At 40.2% G+C, this 22914-nt stretch overlaps 1 protein-coding gene across 2 annotated transcripts in view; it reads left to right on the top strand.

The window, feature by feature from the left end:
* Window positions 1-22914, top strand: part of LMX1B (LIM homeobox transcription factor 1 beta) — a 602295-nt gene that overhangs the window by 543549 nt on the left and 35832 nt on the right. For both annotated transcript variants that reach the window (XM_044058485.1, XM_044058484.1), the window contains exon 5: window positions 21422-21499. In XM_044058485.1, coding sequence (XP_043914420.1) covers window positions 21422-21499 — 78 coding nt within the window. The remainder of the gene's footprint in view (window positions 1-21421; window positions 21500-22914) is intronic.

The following is a 22914-nucleotide window of genomic DNA, read 5'->3' as shown; positions in this document are numbered from 1 at the left end:
TCTCAAACTTCTCCCCTACTGCTCTGCTCTCACCAACCTCCAAAATCCTAGAAAAGTGCATCCACCTCATGCCTTTCCTGACCCTAAACCATCTTCTTACACCTACCCAACATGGCTTTCACCCAGGCCATAGCACTATAACCGCTCTACTCTCTTTCCTAGAAACTGTCAATCAAGCCCGAGATTCAGGACACTTGATTTCTACTGTTTTGTTCGATCTGTCTAAAGCATTCGATACTGTTTCCCACAAACACTTTCTCTATCATCTCTCCAACCTTCATCTCTCACCAAACATTTTATCCTGGTTCTCCAGTTACCTATCAGACAGATCTCAGGCAGTCAAATGGAAGAACTCCACCTCTTCCTTCTTACCTACCCAAAATGGTGCACCACAGGGATCCATCCTTGGGCAATTAAATGGAAGAACTCCACCTCTTCCTTCTTACCTACCCCAACTGGCATACCACAGGAAACCATCCTTGGGCCAATGCTTTTTAATATCTTCATCAAGAACTTTCATACTGCCATTCCTGATGCCAAAATCATTCAATACACAGATGATTCAACCTTAGTCTGCTCTGCCTCCAACCTCTCTGAACTGCTGACTAAAACCCAAACTGCTTTTTCAACCACCGAAAATTGGATGCGCCAAAACCACCTCTCTCTCAATGCAAATAAATCAAAAATTCTACTTTTCCCTCCAACAAAGACTTACTCCAATAAAAATGCTTTCAAAGTCCTTAGTCACACCAACTCACCTTTAGAAGTGATTCCTTCTGCTAAACTACTTAGCATTACTATTGATGAACACCTCAAGTTTGATATCCATATTCAACAAAATGTTAAGAAAACCCACCAAAAGCTAGGTATGCTGTACAGAACAATCTCTTTCTCTCCTGCTCTACTAGACATACTCTGACCACTACTTATCTACTTCCTTCCTTATTATATGGAGCCCCTCTCCTAACCAACCTGTCCTCCTCTATCACTTCCAAACTAGAAAACTACTACAAGAAAATCTCTAAATTTGCTACCAAATCCAAAATTTCCACCCATCATTGCCTTACCCTACAATCTCTGAATTGGCTATAACTCCCAAACTACCTAGACTACCTCCAACTCACCACTGCACACAGACTTGTATTTCACCCTACAAAATGTCCAGCTCTAACAAATATCCTTCCCCCTTACACCCCTAACAGAACTCTCAGATCTGAACATCAAAACTTAATTGATATCCACAAACCCAAATGTCCTGCTGGCCAACTTCTCCTCTCTTTCTCACTAGGCAAGAAATGGAATTCTCTCCCTACTACTCTAAGAACTATATCAAACTCAGAAAACTTCAAAACCCAGCTTTTCAAACACCTGTCCACTAAATGGAAATGTACCTGCCTTCACCCTACTTAATTCTATCTAAGTATATGCCCCCAGGATGTTTTCCCGTAGGTTCCTATGCTCTCTATAACTCCCATAGCTATTTTTCTATGAGTGGATCTAAGCTCTCTGCAACTCCTATAGCTACTTATCACACGATTCAATTTTGTAAATATTGTAAATAACATCTTACTTTAAATGAGTGCATGTAAAGTGTTTCCACATTTAATTTAAATGTGTGCATATTAAGTGTTTCCACACCTACTACATAAGAGTGTTTGTTCAAATGAATCTGTATATTATAATCCTTAAGATCAACCACAATGAATTTTGTTGACTATGCCTGACATTGAATTTACATATTTGTAAACTGTTCTATAAAATGTATCTTTTATACTTCTGTATCTTTACTGTATTATGTATCTTGGAGCTTTTCTCCCAAGGCCTCCACTGAAAATGGGTCACTTGGGCCCAGTGGACTTCCCCGGTAATCAAACTGGAAATAAATAAATAAATAAATAAAGAAGGAAAATTCTGTCTAACATGGAAGCCAGTATAGCTGTTATTAAATTGTTTGTCTACACAGTGGAATAGATTAGCTTTGCGTTTGTCATATTTATTAAGTGCATTTTATTTATATTCTTCTTTATAAGGGTAGAATTCTTAATTGTAAAATAAGGAAAAACTCAAAGTCATACAATAACTTCTTAACTTTAAAGAAGTTAAACATGGAATTGTATGCTAAAATAAAATATTTTAACATTAGTCAACTACTTGTGTGATAATTTTGCAGAGCAAAACTATATATAAAATGTACAGCAGAGGTTGAATTCACACAGCAGAGCATTAAATTGGCAAAGAGATAATGTCACAGACAGGAAACACAGCAGTGCTAAATAGGCACGAATAATGAAAGAAAGAGAAATAGCTTAAGTAGGCAAACCTCTGTGCTTCAGGGAGGTAGATGAGGTGAAGAGGAAACACTGTAAACAAAGCAAAGTAAAGCAATACAATAGAGAATCATGGAAGAAAGGCAAAGAAACTCATGAGAGTATGAATTAGAAACACCGCAGGTAATGTGGACTATTATCTGCAACTGAAAGACTGAAGCAGTGTGCACAAAAAGCAAAACCATATAGTAAATGGCATGGCACAGGGAAAGGCTGGCCAGCAAACTGGGTGTTGAACTGATTCATTAAAAGAGGCAGAAATGGGAGTGTAGGAAACAAGCATAGGAAGAAGGGGAACACACTGCAGGACCACATTTTGATAGGTGAAAGACTCCATGTTATATACAAAAAAGAAAGAGAAAAGGGAATGGAGGATAGCAAATGAGAGATGCAGTAGGGGCACAAAGACATGCATAGAAGACCACACACACAAAAAAAAAAAAAACAGGAGTGGATGTGGATATCAAAGGGGAAGACATGGAAGATAAATATACAAGCAAAAGGTAGATAAATGGCTGGGGTTTATGGGCAGCTGTTGACCCACCCAGGGGGACATTACTGCTCCCAGTATGTCTTGGCTGCGAGTTGGGATGACTGGTGGCAAAGGCTGCATCCACATCTGAAGTCATTCACCAGCCAGTCCAGGAGGGTTTTGTGGATGATGAGACAGCAGATCCATTTCCTGGTCACCTGCAGCCTCCACTTCTTGTTCCGTTTCACTACAGCTAGGACTTTCAAATAAAGTGGGGTACTAGTCTGGGATGAGAAAGAATTCTCCTCAGGTGAGGCGCATCCACCCTACTCACCAGCCTCAGCCACAGGTGGAAAGCAGCAGGCAATGGATAGTGCATCCACAAATCTGGTGGACCTTGGTGATGGATGAGGATCTAGAGGTGAGATGGCAGATATAAGCCAGGAAAGGCCAAAGATGTCACTAACTTTTCTATACCTGAAGTATTTGATGTCTCATGTGGAAACATGCTCTGCTTGTACTGAAAGACAAATGGGATAGGCAAGCGAGCACATAACAAATATGAGTATGATTAAATGCAAATTACAGTGCAACAATACAGCTCCGCACACATAGGCAAGTTAACAGAAGCTTTAAATTATTCCAAAAGCTCAGCACAACTAGAGGAGCATGTACAAAGAAGCAACAAGCTATCAGGTTCCCACTTTGTAGGACAGCAGTCTACACTACTAGTTATCTACAAGGGAGCAAAGGCAGCTACACCAGTGCTGTAAGTTGCACTGAGGCTGACTCAGTTACACTAACACAACTGTCTACAGTGATGCAGAGGCATAACATGGAGCCCTTTATGCCCCCAAATCACAAACCTGTGGCAATCGAACAAAACAATATTGTGCCTCAACACAATAGTTGCCAACAACAGTGCACACACACCATACAGGCACAATCATCCATAGCAACCGACCTCAAATATCCTGAAAAAGGTCAGATTTAGTAAAAAAAGACAATCAAGAAAACAAAAGAAATATCAAAACTATTTATAGATCGCAGTGTTGTACAATCCATGCCTAACCTCTTCTTCCCATACCCAGATATCTCCAGGATGATAGCAACAAAGATCATTCTAGTGCCTACCAGTATGTGAGATGCCAATCTGCCTGGATTTCACAGCTGTCATGTCGAACAAGGCATTCGCTTTCTGAGAGTACTTACATAGGATTCCAACAGCTGCCCCCTGAGCTGCTTGTGCTGGAGATAGAGTGTATTTCTAGCCTGCTTTGTATAGCAGGCAGGTGCTATTTGTGTGAAAGTAGCATAGGATGCCACCTGCCTGATTGTATAGCATAGCAATATGACAGTAAGAGATTCACACAAAACATGGCATCCTGAATCACATGCAGTATACCTCATTGCATTGTACCACACAGCTTCTATCCCTGGAATGCTAGTAATGTGCCACAGACTCTAACTATGCCTCATGTCTCTGCTGCCTTACTATAAAACATGGTGATTCAAAGACAAATACAGAATCCTTGCTTACCAGCACAAATACAGTGCAAAGTAGTATGCATGGTTTAGGAGATGTCTTTGGGCAATTGAAATAATTGTATGACTTCTTCAAAGAATAAAAGATGTTCTCCTAACTCTGTTTAAAAGTTTGAGTATGAACAGGTTTTTGCTCTTAAAATTCCAATTCTAGGAAAGAGTTCCAAGATTTTATTCCAGACAGACTGGGTCAGCTGGAGTATGTTATCTATGAAGAGAGATTAAAATATCTCAATTTGCATTCCACCAATTACTGTTTACTAAGGGGCAATTTAATATAGGCATGCAAATGTCTTAAAGATAATTTCTCTCAGGCGACATTGGGAATATACTTTATGAATCACAATACAGCCACAAGGAATGATAACTTGATAATTAGTGCAGTGTAGGCAAGCCCAAATGGTAGAATATTTTCAACAAATAATTGGGAAAAAAGCAAGATAAATGTTAATTAAAACTGGACAATGTGATTCTTTGCTTAGCTCTAAAATCAAGGTTGATAAATGGCTTGAGGACAGAGTCTGTTGGACTTGGTCTTCTCTGCAATGGGCTTGTTAAAACATTGAAACATTATACATCATTGATTACATGGGATTTGGAACACTACTTGATCTTAGCCAAAAGGGCAAGAAACACCAAAATGTGCATCAAGTAATAACAAGTATCAGATGCATTTCAGCAGCCTAATTCATTTTCTTCAAGCACAGATGCAGTAGTTTAATATAAGAAAGTCCACAGAAGGTCTATTTTAATGTATTACGAGATGTATTAACAGTGCCACTCATATGTGAATATCTTACTGTTGAATTCCTCCTTTAACCTGTGGTTGATAGGTTAATGCTACTGTATGCTACTGCTCTTGTTAAAAAAGGCAACAATAGCTGCACCCTATTGCACCCATGCACCTGTTTTCATGCAACTACAGGAGAAGGCAGCCCATTGACAGAGGACAGCCAGTCCCTCTCCATCTGGATAGCCCTAAACTGTGTTACAGCAGCAGCACTCTGTGGCTTGCATGCATACATCTGTTCACGTACAGCCCTAACAGATGGTGACTGCTCACTGAAACAGGATGGCCACTCTGGCTCCATCCACGTAGCCCTAGGCTGTGTTTACACCACTGTGAAGAAGCATGCCTAAGGGTAGAGTAAAGAGGATGGCTGTCCCAGGTGTTAGGGGGCCACTGGTATAGCAGTGCAGTATCATCATTCACAAATGACTGTTGATCCTGTATTTGTAATCACAACTGCAGCTCTCAAGTGCTTTGTCTGCTTCATTTCAACTATAGCAAGTTATTTGCTATAGATTGAGGGCACGGTGTAGGTTCATAGGTATATACGAGGCTAATGACCCTGGAGCCTTTACAAGCCTAGCCGAAAAAAATTGCCCTGGCACCGTGCCACCCAATGTTACTTCACAGTGCCCCTATCCAGTAGGGCCACTGGAGTGATCCCTTGGGTGAACTTTCTGTTACCCATCCACTCGTCAAGATTTTTCTTGAAGAGCGCCAGTGAGGTGCTCTGCTTGACATGAATGGGAAGTCTATTCCAGAGTATGGGCAGTCTTTGGGAGATGAACCTGCCCCTCCAGCATGTTCTGTTAATTATGGTAATGAGGTTGTGATCTCTGGAGCGTGTGCCGCGGGGGGATTGGGATTTCTTTAGGTGTAGCATTTCAAGTAGGGCTGGGTCAGACATGGCTTTGTAAGTCAAGCAGAGGTCACCCCTAAGTAGATGATAAGAGACTGAGAAGAGCTGAAGTTTCTCAAGTCTGTCCATGTAGGACATGTGTTTAAAGCCTAGGATCCTTTTTGTGAGGTACTTTTGTGGTCTCTTCAGTTGTTGTAGGTGTTTGGTCAGGTACATGCGAAACGGGGTGTTATAGGTTCATAGGTTGGTACTATCCTATTGGCCCAAGGGCCTAAGTAAGATTAGCCAATAAGGTTCCCTGGCTTATGCCACCCAAGAAAGTTAATTTCCTGTGCCCCCGTTGAGCAGAGCCAAAGAAGTGACTCCTATTTCCCATCCACTCATCAAGTTTTTTTTTTTTTTGAAGAGTGCTAATGAGGAACTTTGCTTGACATAGATGAGTAGCTTGTTCCATAGGTTCATAGGTTCATAGGTTCATACTAGGCTATCTGCCCGAGGGCATTTACAAGCCTAGCCCATAGTTTTGTGGCTTACGCCACCCCTTTAGTATGGGGAACTATACCCATTATTTTGCTATGCCTCTGTCGAGCAGTGACACTGAGGTAATCCCTGGGGTATATCCAGAGTATAGGATATCTCTGGGACAGGAATCAATCCCTCCAGCATGTCCTGTTTATTGTGGTGACAAGGTTTAGGTCCCTAGAGCATGTAGCTTGGAGGGATTGGGATTTCTTTAGGTGTAACATGTCCAACAGCTCTGGGTTTACCATAGCTTTATATGTTAGGCAGAGATCTCCTCAGAGTAGGCGATATGCTACAGAGTAAAGTTGGAGTTTTTGAGATGGTCAGTGTAGGGCATCTGTTTGAGGCCAGTAATCCTCATTATGAGGTACATCTGTGGCCTTTCCAGCTGCTGCAGATGTCTTGTGAGGTACATTCCAATAGGGGCATTGTACTCTAGAATGGGTCTAATGAGTGCTTTGTAGAGGGGAACAATGACCTCTTTTTTCCTGGATGAGAACCCTTTTGTGATGATGTGTGCCTCATAGAAGGATTTCCTGACTACTGTGACAATGTGATTATCAAAGGAGAGACTAGTGTCCACCTGGGTCCCAAGGTCTCTTATCACACATTTGGCATTAAGCAGACTGCTGTTTATGTGGTAGTTCATGGGTACAGTGTTTTTACCAAAGGGGATGACAATGCACTTTTTGGCATTGAGTTTGAGGCCATGCCTCTGACACCAGGCATCTGTCTCAGTGAGACACTTCTGTAGGATGTCCACTCGACTATTGCTCCTAGTTTACAGTCATCTGTGAACTACGTTAGCCAGAGGCCTTCTGTGTTAGCCTGTACTTCAGAGAAGTAGATACCAAACAGGAGAGGTCCCAGGACTGAACCCTGTGGTACTCCACTTGTCGCTGGTTTGAAGTCATATTTGGAGTCTGCAACTTTTACAGTGTGGGTTCTGTCAGTGAGCCGGTTGGCAACCCAACTTGTGACATAGGGATTTATACCTAGTTTAATGAGTTTAACGTGCTCATTCGTCTAATGAGGGATGAGTAGAGAGGGATGATGACCTCTTTCTTCCTGGATGTGAAACCTTTGGTTATAAGATGTGCCACGTAAAAGGACTTTCTGACCACAGTGGCAATGTGGTGGTTAAAGGTGAGGTGGCTGTCGACCTGGGTGCCCAGATCTCTTATGGCCCCCCTTCAATGTTCAGTGGGCTCCCATCAATGTGTTAATTCGTGGGAACTGAATTTTTTCCAAAGGGGATGATAACGCATATTTTGGCATTAAGCTTCAAGCCAGGCTTCCGACACCAGTCATTGGTCTCAGAGAGGCCCTTTTCTAGGATGTCTGCATCACTTGGGGAGTTGGTAATGACTTCTAGCTTGCATTCATCAGCAAACTTGGTCTGCCAGAGTCCTTCTGTGTTGGCCTGGATGTCTGAGAAGTAGATGCCAAACAGGAGAGAAAGCTTTTTTTCATCCTCTACTATAAGACCACATGCATTTTTTTCTTTTGCTTCTGAACTTAGAGCTGATGTGATGCTAGATAACCTAGCTATTGTCCTACTTTGTGTGCATAAGAATAGGCAGTGATACAATAAAAGATGGAAAGCACCCATGCAAGCTTTGAGTGTGCTGCTATACTGAACACATCCACGATACTGAGCCCCCTGCCTAACTACAGCTGCAGGCAATGACTGCACGTCCCCTGCCAAAGTATGCCAGCCACCCAGGCAAGTGTGTTGTAATGCATGCAAAATCAATGACACCCACATGCATAGCTGCACTCTCTGTATCTACGTGTGGTACATCCCTTAGTCATATCTATTTATATATACAAAACACTTCACAAACAAAAAATGCAGAAATGTAAGTAATAGCAGAATAATTCAGACTAATTACATAAAAAAATGGCATATATGCATTCATTCCAGTGAACAAGCACAGTTCAATGTCCAGTGAAGCAGAGTGTAATGTACAATATGCACATTAGTTTCCAAAGTGAGAGGAGAGACTTGGAAATCAGAAGCATTTGTGTCCTTGCACATATCCATGCACATTCTCACCTGAAACTCTATATACCATGTTACACTTGCGGAGATCCTTGTCGCCAGAACATATGTGGCTCTCACAGTTTACCTATACCAGAGTAAAATCAAAGTACCATCTTCTGTTGTGTATATGCCCACATTATGCACACAGGAGACCACCAACTGAGGTTATCAGATGTTTGCTAAAAGTCACTGATGCTGCTAAGATGTCTGATTGCAGTGCCACAAGTTTTGATGTGCTCTTTGCCTTTATACTCGGCCATAACTGCCTGTTCCATTTTATACCTGGTAACTGTGAATTACATCCTGCTTTCCCCCTCCTCAGTTGCATGTCATTATGCACTCATATGACTGCACTTCTTCATCTGCATGCTATTGTATGCCCCTTTTTTCTGTGCCTTACAGGCCATCACCCTATGAAGCTCTGTGCTTCTATGAGTCACTACCTAACTCCATGTTATGATATTTGGAGCATGAATAGTATCCAGTATCTACTATTCAGATATAATAATTTACAAATGAACACATATTTATTGATCTATCTACTTATATATCTAATATATCTAGCTGTAAACAAAGAAAAGCAGTGTAATGGGAAAAGTCTTTAAGTACCATGATAGAAGCCAGTTTTAAATAAAAACATTCTCCTTTATACATATCATTTATGAATAAAACAAGTATAAGAACATTTATCAGCAGCAGTTAACTGTGATTCACAGCTTATTATCTACCTTTGCCAAATATTTTCTGTTTCTTTTGATTGTATGGTGAACTGGAGCCTAAGCTTCCCCCTTTGTTTTTTAAGCTCATTGTGCAAAGTAAATGCTATGCTCCCTTGGTCAGTACACATACTGATGCCTATGTAATACTACCTCTATATTTAATGTATTTCTAATGTAGTCAGTATATTATCTGTGAAGATTTTGCCCATGGCCCTTCACTTAAAATAAGCTGTAACCCACCTGGATGACCCTATAAACAACACTTAATCAAATAATAACTGCATTGTGAAAAGGCAGAGGTGCTGAGTTCATTTCCTTTTTATACCACAAGCCTTAGAATTCAACTCAAGTCACGCCACTTTTAAAATGGACTTGCTACCCGATTTAAATAATATGTATCCTGCTACAAATATGGCATCTTGAAAGCCACTTTGAGTTTTTATTGGCTATCTTACTTCATTAACAAAAACTGAGTGGTCATATCACACTCCATAAAATGTTTTATAGAGCAAGGCAATTTTTTAACGTACATATTTTTTAGCTTTCCTTAAAATTATCGTGTTATGTTTTCCATTTTATAGCAGGTGAAACCTATGAAAACAGAACTGAATTGGTTTTGTCAGGGGATCTCATGCTTCAGTTTACTGACACATTTTCATGTACTTAAATGGTTTATGTTGCCTGCAAAATTCTGTTTAATAACATTTTTTTGCAAAACATATTTTCACCTTATATTTTTGATTCTTCTCAGTGCTGTTGTGTTGTAAAGATTTTTTTATTTATACTTTATAAACAACATGCTTATACAAAATCTGAGCCAACAATGTGACATGATTATTTCTTTCTTTCCCTCTTTGAGGATTTCCATGTATTGTGATATGTGCACATACCTGTGCAGAAGTGATATTGTTCTTTGTAAAATGATGCTGCATCTTTTTATCTTGGATTCTTTTCTACAGACAGTCATTGCCCAAAAGTCAAATACTAAAGTGTAAGTGAATAAATGCAGTGCATGAATGCAACAGAAATATTGAATGTGTAGTTCAGTAGAATTAATGTACCGGTATTGAATGTTTATGCTTAAGTCATGATAGTTGTTCACTACTGATGGACAACAGACTGGTGTTGTCCAACATTCAGATTTTATTATTTCCAAGTCTTCTGCCATCTCTGCGTAATAACTCTGTAGAGTGTTTTAGCTTGGAATTGCTTGCATATTAACCAGAGGTCTGCATAAAGAGTGTACTGTATATGTGCACAGTGGTTTTACACTTACTTTTGTTTTAGGGATCCGATATAATTAAACCCTAACATGTGGCATCATTAGTTACCTGTGTGGCTTGTAATAAGATCATCAGTATTATATTAAACATTTTTTTCCTTCCGGATATTTCTAACAGCTGGTGTTATGCTCCTGATTGTGACCTTCATTACTCTGTTTTCCTTGAGATAAGTACTAACGATAACAGTTGGTAGAGTCCTGTACTAATGAATACTAGATTATGAAATACAGGGTTTGTATTTTTAATCCAAACTTATGAATTATTCTATGCATAGTTTGAGTGTTTAATTTGTTGTACAATGGCCCAATTTAAATATCATACAACAAGTTACTCATCCTTGTGTTATGCATTTTTTGTTTTTAAAATGTTCTCAAAATTGTGTTATTTTCTTATATGTTAAATGTCTATAGAGCTGCAAAAAAAGTAACAATTCATTGAAACATACCAATGGAAAGACTCAGGACACTTCGACTGTTTATGACCGACTGAATATCCAACTCAAGTCACATGACTCACACCCCTGACTTTCCGAATGCTATGTTGACAATAGTGCTAAGGTGGGAAGAAAGTAGGATTTACCTACAACTTTCATATTTTACCCACATGGATAATAAACTAGTTGACATATTTTGCCAAGGGTGAGTAAATCCCGGTTCAGTTCTAGTCAGGTAGTGACTGGTAGTATTACATGCAAGAATTATTTTAAAAAGTGAGCAGCTGAGACACACCTGACCCCTACCCTACTCCAAGCAGGAATGGCAGGCTGCAATCTGATTGATGTTAAAAAATGTAAGCCACTGAATTGACACTTTTAGCTTCCCTCCATTTTGTTGCTTTGAGTCATGGATACTTATTCACAATGTTTGTTTTTTTTCCTACTAAGGCCTGCTCCTACAGACCTAAATAATATAATTGCTTGACCCTCATTTTGTATACTGTCCTCTCATAGGTCACAGCCTTTTTGTCCATGGCATTGCTAATTTTTTTTTTAATTTTGGAATTAAAATACGAAAAAGTATCCTCTTTTTTAATTTGAGCAAGCAATTAGATTACTGGTGTTGGGGGTGGTGGTGAATCGCATGATTTCCCAAAGTCCTGCATTTTTATGTTAAAAACTGTATAAAACTGAAATGTTAATTGGGTACTTGCGTATTATTGCAACCAGATTTTCGTGGTTGAGAAATGAGTATACCTCCACAGATCCGAGTGCATGAAACACTTCAAACTGTTATTCTACTTCCTTACAACTGCCCGAAAACTTTACATTACTTTTAGGAACAGTGACAAACTGAGAAACCCTCTCCCTGCCTTGCGTGCATTGCAGACGCATGCTTGAGGTATAATGGCTGCTGTCATCCTGTTAGTTGGGTTTTTAATTGTGTCGAATATCACTTCATGTATGAGTGCCTAATATCACAGTTTGGACGATGAATTAAATACATTTTCAGATGGTGTTTCTCTCACCAGTGTATATGCACCCACTGTAGGATTTTGATTGTTGGGGGGGGGGGGGGGGGCTTCATGAAAATACAAACTAAACTGTTTTACCTAAACAGCAAAGTGAAGCAGAACAGGCAATTACTGATATCCTTGTCCTGAAGAAATACCAACTATGAGTAATGATAGGGCAGATCTACTTATAATTCAAATGTTATTCTAATTCCTTAATACTGCCCCAAAACTTTACATTACTTTTAGGAACAGGAACAATTTGTAATGTAAAGTTTTTGGGGCAGTCCTAAAGAATTGGAATAACAGTTTGAATCATTTTCACGTGTCTGTGTTTTTCTTCTCAGCATTCCTTTCCTCCCAGTTAAACTATTCCTTCCCTCAGTAACACAGCAGCCCTTGCCAATTGAAGCGTCTGTAATGCACACAAAACAGGAAGAAAACTTTCATGATCATTTCTCTTCCTGAATGTAAGCCAAACTGATTTTTCATCAGTAAGGGAGTACAATAACATCTTATGGTGTTTCTAGCACTGGTTTTCATTGCAGCATGTGAATTTCGCAACCGCGAAAATCTGGTTGCGATAATACGTAAGTACCATTAATTGCCATGTAGCTAGCAATTTGTTTGCTTTATTAACAAATTTTCCAGATGGAACCTGGATGCTGACATAGTCTTTCAACATTTTTTAAATTATTTATTCAAGAAAGAAATAAGATGTGTCTACAGCTTAAAGCTGCCAAAATAGTAGTACCTAAATAACTGATACATGAATCGTATGTGAGAATGGTAAAGTGATAAGAAGCAGCTAGAAAGTTAATGAACTCCTGGAATGCAGACTCAAGCAAAATATGTTGTGCATGCTATATGCAGTGCATACTACTGAAACAATACAAAGAGATGCTAACATATTCAGTTCTAGAACATTCTGGGACTCAAGTGAGCACAGATATGTTCCATTTTAAAGAAAAAAAAAAAACACAGCATTTGTATGGATTGTTATCCCAAGGGAAAATCAGACAGAACAATGCAATTGTGTTTACTGAAGTCTATATTCTCAAAACAAGAGATATATGATATACTTTCACACGGCGTGAAATAAAATTCTTTAAAAGTGCTCTATTGAACAAGAAGTATCCAGACAGTGAAGAATCTCATAAAAAGGAGATGTACCAAAAGGTATAAGGATTATCAATCTGCAAGGTTAAAATACAGGAATTGTCCACAGCAGAGGTTTCTCACCAGCTCAACCATTAATGGGTAGAATGTTAAAAAAATTAACTACTTCAATTGGAATGTTGACGCCTGAAATTCTTAATAAAGTACAAAAAATGCTGGTAAGTAATCAGCAGACACACAGATATCACTGTGATAAAAACTACAGCAAATGGTCACATTATTAAGAACCCAAACGTAATGAACAAGTCCACAGTCCCTAACTGAAGTTGGTGAAGAAACTGAAGCAAGATCCTATCTAGTCCATGGGGAAAATGGAAGCTATGCAGAAAAGATTGCAGACGTATTTGTCATGGTCCTAATAAATACACAAAACACCCAAAGAAGTTTGACGACCTTTATTGTGATAAATTGCTTAATATAACTTTATTGACCATAAAAGACAAACATAAGGGCAGCGTTCCCACTCACCCCTTGAATACAGTTAGCTAAGGAACAACAAAACTGTTATCAAACATCAATAAACATACAGGCAGAGTCCCTGCTCACCCATATATATAATAGCCAAAGACAAGGCAGCGTACCAGCTCACCTTGGATAAACAACAAAGACAGTGTCCCCACTCACCTTAATTCCTCACAAATACCAATTTTCATCCACCATCCTGTAGAGGAGAAACAGAAGAGGGTCAGGCCTGACACTCTTCTCCACCCACCAGCCCCCCTCAAACAATACCTTTCTTCACAAGATCCTCCACCATCAAACCCAAATTAAGGTTAAATAAATCCAAACCGAAATCATTGAGGTGAACACCATCCGGTCTATACCACACTGGATCTTTAGTGTCAAACTCTACCTGCAGGACCGTATGTGCCCCAATTTCTCCCAAATAGTTTGCCAACTTAACATTGACATATCTGCGGGCCTTCTCCATGGCGGCAAAATTCCATATCCCTTTCCATACCAACCGAGGAATAATCTCAGACCAAACAACAACCATCCCCAGATACATCCTCTGCAATGCTAAAATTTCCTCACGAACTTGACAAACCAACTCACTCTTCAGTACCCGGCCTAAATCATTGCCACCTGAATGAATTACTAACACCTGAGGCAACCCCCACTTAACCTGCAACCCATTAAATTCTTGCAACATTTGACTCTACCTTAGCTCTCTAACACCATGCCAAATGATTTTTAAGCCAAAATGATCCAAACCCTGATTTATGCCATTGGGTCTAACCTCCGCATGCCTAGCAGCCCAGAATATGAAGGAATGGCCCAAAATGATGATCCATCTCCGATCTAAGAGGAGAGAGAGAAAAAAAAAATGGTAAAAACAAAACCTCCACAAACTATTTAATATAATTCAAAAAGGCACTGGATGTTCACCGACCCACCCATTTAATTACTTCCACTGACCTACCTTCTTTAGCCAGATCAGATGCCCTACCCATCCGAATGGAATGTGAAGAAAACTTATCCCCTTGCAAACCCACACTCCAAAGTGCCCTTCTCATAACCACATTCAATTGCTCGCCTGTCAATGCTTTACCACTCACTGCTGAAAAAAACAACCCTTGAATTCTACCCTTCCTTACCCCACACAACTTTCTTCCTTAAACTACTGGACATCTCCAAGCTACCCCTACCTCCTCCAAAACAATGGGTGGCTCAAGCCCCTCCTGATCTGTCTTTGAAGAATGCAATCTAATATGCACCACCCTAGGTAATACCAATACATCATCCCATACCAATGAACCCAATAACTCTGACACACAAAACGCACCGCAATACATCCAAACACTAACTGTACACCGCAACACATACTCATCCAAACAACCACACACTTTACCCAAACCCTTTAACAACATTCTTAAAATACTTTTCATAACTGGCCATCTCCTATTCGAGCTGCTCCCTTCAACTCTAGCCCACCCTTTTAACACTCTACTCACCACCCATGAAGTAGTGAAATCCTCTAATCTAACCAACCGGGTATACGCAGCAATGGCTGCTAAGGCCACCCTCATGGTTCGCACTGCCCTTCCCTGCCCCTTCAACATGGCTAGATAACATAATAGTAAATTCTCAGACTACATGCAGTCCTCATCAGATAACTGATGCAAATATTCGTCAAATTCAAGCAATGCCCTACCGTAGGCTCATCTCGTGGATGCCACCCATGATTGTTGCACCAACATGCCAGTTACTATTGCCCAATCTGCCAAATGTTGGTTGGGACAACTGATGGATGCAAAGCCACTTCTGGAGCCACCTGATGGAACCTGCGGAACTGAAAATGAGACAAACTATCAGCGATCTCATTTGAAACCCCTGGTACATGCAACCCTGTAAAAGAAAAGTTGATCAGCAAGCTGTGCAACACCAGTTTCCTAAGAATAAACAAGTGAGGTGCTTTAGCCATTTTTAACTGTAGAACTCCCACCACCACAGAATTATCTGAATGGAATACCACCCTCCGCTACTTCAAACAATCCTGCCATACCACCGAAGCCACCCAGATTGGCATCAAATCCAAAAAGGCAACATCCCGTTTCAACTCCTCTGACCAATGCTCCAGGCATGGAACAGCAAACCATTGATACGCAAAGTAAGCACCCATTCCAGACCCCCAGCTGCATCAGTAAACAACTGCAGTTCTACTTGTGTAACCCAATCTAACTGCCAAAATGAAATCCCATTAAACTGTTGTAAAAATTCCATCCACAAATCTAAATCTCTCGTGCCAACTTACTGACCCATACTCTGTGGTGCTTACTCTTACGTCCTTTCAACAAAAATGCCACAGACCCGACAAAATGTCCAACCAGGATGCAGCGCCCTGCACGCAAAGTTCAACAAACCCAACAATTCCATAACATCCTTCATCCGAACCTTAGGCCTAGACTTCACCCAAATTATCTTGTCCCGCAGCCTAACCATCTTACCTGGAGGCAAACAAAACAAACTTTGCTCTGCATTTACCATCAACCCCAAAAATTCCAAGGTCCTCGCCAGTCCCTCCAACTTATGCTTAGCCAATGGTATCCCCAAGGCCTCACACGTCCCCACAAACTTTTGCATAGCTACCTGTGCACCTTGCTTACCTTCCCCCACCAATAGAAAATCATCTAAATAGTGTACGGCTTGCTGATCCTTCACCCTCTGCTGCCATATCCAGTGCAATGCTGAGCTAATTCTCAAAAGTAGCACATGCCACTGCACATCCCATAGGTATGGCAGTGTAAAAATAAAAGTTGCCCCTACCATCATGCCTAATAATGGCCAATCCTCCTCCCTCACAGGTCACAAACGAAAAGCTGACTCAATATCTACTTTAACTAGCCAAGGGTCCTTCAAACTCCTAATGACCCAAACTGCATCATCCAAAGATGAATACGATACTCTAGCCTCTTCACTGGGAATAAAATCATTCACTGACTCACCCGCAGGGTGCGATAAATGATGAATTAAGCGAAATTCACCCTGCTTTTTCTTTGGAACCAAACCTAACAGTGACACCTTAAAGTTAGGGAAAGGAGAGTAACAGAAATGACCTAACACCCTCCCAGACTGACACTGTTTGTCAATCAACTCCTGCAAAATCACCTCCCTGCCCTTGACAGACTTCAAATTTCTCCCCACCCTCCTGCCCCCCCACCAATGAAGACTTAATTGAAAACCCTTTGGAAAAACCTTCTATCAACTCTGTCGCTGCCACTGGCAGTGGATAATGCATCAATAAGTCCAATACCTTCACCGTAATAGGTGAATGGTTCCCCAAAACTCCCTCTACCTTCTTGAAAGGACCCTCCCCTTTTGCCCCCAAAATTAGCCCAACCACACCCGCCTAGCAACACTGAACAGGAACTATTCCAACCTCTTATACCTCCAAAATGCAGTGCCTGACCCCCAACCTGACCCTCACCCCCCCCACATTGTGTAAATGCATGCACCCTTCTAGCAAATATGAGCAAATCTACAACCCACCCAGGAACACCTACCGGTATTAAAAGCCCAACATATCCTTGCACCTCCTTCAGATGGCTGAGATAATTTGCTACCCCCTCCACTGGTATCCATCATGGTGGACAGCCAAATGTCTAGATGTCTGACCTCCCAATGCATAGACTTATCTACTGCTTTACACTTGCAAAATTTTTGGTCATACCATAACCATGCATAACCGGACTTCAACCTCTGCACTTCCCTAATAGTTAAAAAATAAGCCAAAAGAGGAAGAACCAGCAAAATGTCCCTTTCCAAACACACCACCATATAGTAAATGAAACCTAGGACCCAATTATCCCATGTCTTAGCCTGAAACCTCCTACCCTTTTGCGACCTATCACAGCCAATGCAGCCAAGAGGTCCTTCCCATTAGCAGTCTCTGCTTCCGTCAACCGCTGAACCCCATCTGCATCAATCAATTCAAAAATATCAACGAGCTCCTCTTTCTAAATCTTTTCCTATACTAACAGAGATATGTGCGGGGTCAATAAAATGGGTGCCCTTTTGTTGCAGGGCCTGTGATGTCAACCAATCCCCTGGCCGTAAACCAAATTCAGACCCTACCTCATGGACATCCGGCCCTAACGCCTGATCTAACAGGGACAGGGTATCCTCAAAAAACCCTCCACACTCACCTAAAGCCTCCAAACTGCTACCCAGTAGCCCTCTGTGGACACCCTCACTGCCCCCTACCTTGCCCACCGCACCTGCACCGGTCTCCTCACCCCCCCAAGCTTGATGAATTATTGCCTGCTGCTGATGCAGGGGGCATCATAACCTCTGTAGCATTCTCCGCCGATGCTGTCTGCTTGGCTTTCTTTGCCCTGGATGCCTGGGTTGTAGACATCTGCCGCTTTGTACGCATGGTCACACCTTGCATGCTAGTTGTTGGTACCTCAGCAGGAATGACGTTGAACAAATCTTCAGCCTGTGCTACAATACTGGCTCATCTCTGTCTTAAAGCCTTCACCATAATCACCTAGAAAGAAACAAAGAAGTTAATGACAATAAAACTTGGCACAATAAAGTTAATCTCAATAACTGCCTATTCCGCCACAAACCCATTTGCACTCCAGCCATACCCACTATAGTCACTATTGCTCTAGGTCCCACTGAAATCCCAGAAATAAAACCACCCACACTGGCCTTATCATTATGCCTTTTCCTATTAATCCTATCTGAGTCACCCACCCATTCCTCTCCTGTCTAAGCATGCATCAGAAAAAAAAAAAGAAATTGTCCGTACTACCTTGCATGTGCGGAAAGCTACACAGCTTGACAAGCCTGGGAAAGCAGAGCAACTCTGCTCTGCAATCTCAGCACTAGACCACCAGGAAACCATAGAAAGATAAGAATTGGACTCTGCAATCACAACGCACCACTGTGGATCCACAGTAGATCACCAGGGAGAAAATTAAACAAACCGATAGACCACCAGGGAAGCAAACCAGCTAAACAGCCATCCCACACAAGCACATACACTAGACCACCAGGGAAGACTCCAAACAGCCATACCACACAACAAAAACTGATAAACCACCAGCAAATAAAACGAGCAAACAGCCATTCCACACAAGCACCATATGCCAGCACTAGACCACCGAGGAATGAACAAGCAACATCCACACAACCCCCTTACTCCATCCCCACTCAAACACCACACAAACACACTAGACCACCACGAAACATGGCCATGCTACTTACCACCACATGCCAACACTAGACCCCAGGGACAACGCTAAGCAGTTAACTGCAAAAGTCAAAGGGGCATGAAAAGCAAGGGATTCAACAATCCCATTTACTTATTTCTCTCACTTTTTTTTTCTCTTTTTTTAAATAAATCCATACAGCGCCGCACCGGCACCATTGCATATGTGCATCAGGCCGTTAGTGATCAGCAAGCCTGCAAATTACCACAAAACCTCATCCATGGACCGAGCAGCACTAGATCACCAGGGAAAGTTAAACAATTAACAAGAACTTAACAGCGTAGCACTAGACCACCAGGGAAAGTTGAACAAAAAAAGAAACTTAATGGCGCAGCACTAGACCACCAGGGAAAGTTAAACAAATAACAAGAAACTTAATGGCGCAGTACTAGACCACCAAGGAAGCTAAACCGAAGCAAGAAACTAATACACAAACCCATAAACATCACAGCACTAGACCACCAAGGAAGCTAAACTGAAGCAAGAAACTAATAATACAAAAAACCATAAATGGCGCAGCACTAGACCACCAGGGAAGCTAAACTGAAACAAGAAACTAATAATACACAAACCCATAAAAGACATAGCACTAGACCACCAGGGAATGCTAAACAGTATCAAGAAACTTAATGGTGCAGCACTAGACCACTGGGAAACGTAGTATGACAAATAAACTGTACTAGCCCACCAGGGAAAGTTAATAAATACACAAAACCTTCCTAATGACCTAGTAAGCCACTTAACATACCTCTTGCTCAAAAGCCGACGCCACCACAGCCTCCATTAATTGGAAAACAAGCCCCACACCAGAACAGCCTAACACTACATTTAAACTTTCTAATATATCCATTATAAGGGGGAGAGAGGAAAAAAAATAGGGAATCCTGAAAAACCCTACAAAGCTGTACTCACCTCACTGCTTATCACTACCCAAGGCCTACCTTACTCACAACCTCAGGTCGTCTGGGACGTGATCCTGCCTCACAACAAGACCACACCAAAATATGCTTATTCACTCTGGATTTCCTTTCAAAACCCTTCAAGCTGCACCCCTAGCACTACCGCACTTCCCTTAAAATCCCAACTCACTTAACCCTTTCCTAACCCTTTCCAACCACCCAAACAACCTAACACAGCTATCACCCAAACCCCCCCATTCCTCATTAAAGTCCCGTAACAAATTCATCTGTGCCAAACTTCACTTATAAGATAATTACTTTAAACTTGGATATCTAAGAATAGTAAACTAGGCACCATGATCCCTCCCTTCACAAGACAACAGAGACTGTGAGAAATGATAGTCTAGTGCTGCAGAGAGAGGGACTGCAGAAGTCGTGTCTCCCAGTGATCCATTTAATGCAGTGCATACACCTTATATATAAATATATGCATGCATTTTTAGCTCTAAAATGATGTACGTTATACATGGGTATAACTTTAAGGCCAAGGATTTATCTTTAAAAATTTTCATGTTATTCAGTACACAGCTCATAGGTTGGTACTAGGCTATCGGCCCTAGCGCCTATACAAGCCTAGCCATAACAATTCCCTGGCTATTTCTTCCCAGAATATTTACTTCCCTGGTCCTCCGTCTAGTCTACTGAGTTACCCATTTGAAATATAATAGTGACTTGTCTTCCTTCTTAATAAGCATTTAATCTTGTTAGAAAATGTAGAGCTATAATTGAAAAGTTTGAGGGGGTAAACCCTCTTGCTGGGTTATATGAAGGGTTTTGAATCTTATAGCATAAGGACTGCATTTTATAACACTATACAAATACATTTTAATATTATAGTGGCGGTACAGAAGAGCCTCAAGCCAGGGGATACACTGTGCACAGTGGATATACAAGTAGCAGATACATCCCCTTGTTTTAATTACTCTCACATTATTACCTACACGGTGATGCTGTCATCCCTCTGAATAGCTACAGCTCCCTTTGTGCCACTTCTTATATATCACAGAGTGGTACAAGCAGAACATAACTCTAATGTATACTGTTCAAATCCCATCCCTTACATACACGTTCAACAATATAAATCCATCCATTTTCACAAATCTAAGTCTCAGCACATATTTACTTTGAAAATCACCTACAACTCAAAGTTTACAAAGTTTACAAAGTTCCTTTGTGCCACTTGCATTCTAGTCCTAGACTGATAGTACCATCAAACGTTTTTCTTCCTTGCTGTTTATTTTGTAGCACATACCTCAAGTAATGCTCTTCAGTGTTTACCTTCAGGCACTACAGAATTTTCTTTCTTCACCAGTGAAGTCATATATTCATACTCACAAAGAAAATTGATTTTATTACTTTTAAAATCTAAGCATATACCAGAAAGTGGTAAAAAGTGCATTTGTCACAGTACAATGAAACTGAATTAACTATCAGAAATGTATATAATATTTCACTATGTCAGGGGCCTTTTTATTGACTGTATTAAGACATCACTCGAGAATAAAAGTAATTGGTCTTCACGAATGGGTAATTTCATGTTTTTTTTTTAGGTTCGAGAAACACTGGCAGCTGAAACAGGACTTAGCGTCAGGGTGGTTCAGGTCTGGTTTCAGAACCAAAGAGCAAAAGTAAGCTGAATCATAAAGCACAAATTAAATAAAATGAAAAATGTAACTGTCTTTTGTTTTTAAAATGCTCTTAGCATCCATATGCTTGATGGCGGTATTGTTGAAAATGTTTCTTCACTGCCACTTACTTTATATTTTACATTTACAGGCCTTTAACAACATAGGCACCAATTATACACACACAGCATTTCACGGTATTTAGTAGGAGTAATGTTGTTACTAAAATCTTATTACCATAACAACAGCTGTCCATTATTGGTGCACACAGCTTTAAGAGCCATAACTGGATTTTGCTGCAATACATTTTTTTCTGTCAAGAAATGTTGCATTTGTTTTTCCAAAACAGACATTGTATAGTCTTACATTCTCTGTGAATTTAGGGTGCTTTACTTGATGTCTTTGGTCTCCCCTTTTAGGCATGCTTGTAGATGTCAACAATAAGCAAAATAAATTATGGCTTATCAAATCTTATTTTGGGATTCATTATATTCTGAATACTAATAACCAGCTTATTTGCACAGTTAAAAATGTTTTTGTACTTTATAGTAGTTCTTTTATACAATTGTATGTAATTACCTTGGGTAAGCAAGTTATTAGGGTCAATACAAAAAGCAACAGTATATTATACTTGCTTAAAGAATAAGTGCATATTTCATAGTGCACAGTAGAGGAACACATTATTTCTACTTTGTAACTCAAAAACCTGTGTTACAAATTCAGTTTTCAGAGCCTAGTGTAATCGACAAGTTGATTTTCTTTAAAATAAGCTGACTCAGATTTTCTTCATGTTTTACTTTTAAAATATGTTTGGAGGTAAATTAGAAAACTTACTGAGACTAGAGCTATACACTTTATTTAAAAAATATTTTTAATATGCTCTTGTTCAATATAAGGCTGCTGGGTTTAAATACCCCTTTATTTAATTTGGACATTAATCTGTAGCAGTGAAGATAAATATTTTCTGTAACTGTACCAAATTACAATTTTTATGATGATGCTGATGCTGTACGATTAACTCTTTGTAGTATATACATTTAAACATTCAAAACAAAAATAGTGTTTCCTCTGAGGTCTAATGAGCTTAACATTGACTGCATTTTTATGGGTCTGCTGTTTGCTCTCAGAGAAACATATGCTATGTTTTAGAGTTCAAATGTTGATTTGAAAGCTGTTTCATTTTAAGTGCCATTGTCCTATTTATTTGTTTTTTCCCCCAAGAAGCTCTACATCATTTCTTAAGTAGGTACAACCTATTAGGGTTGTGTAGTACTTTACAGAAGTGACACAGGAGTACTGTTCTTAAGTGACTTCCATAATCACAAAGTATATAGGTGGTTAGTAAATAAATCAAAGCCATTATTACAGGCCAAAGCTCAACTCTTACTGCCAGCTTTAACTGTCTATGATTTATTTTT

This window comes from Protopterus annectens, chromosome 16.part0 (assembly GCF_019279795.1).
Source record: "Protopterus annectens isolate FY-2018-M chromosome 16.part0, PAN1.0, whole genome shotgun sequence".
Taxonomy (NCBI): domain Eukaryota; kingdom Metazoa; phylum Chordata; order Ceratodontiformes; family Protopteridae; genus Protopterus; species Protopterus annectens.
The sequence above is the reverse complement of the archived record's forward strand: the minus strand, read 5'-3'. Positions and strand labels throughout refer to the sequence as shown.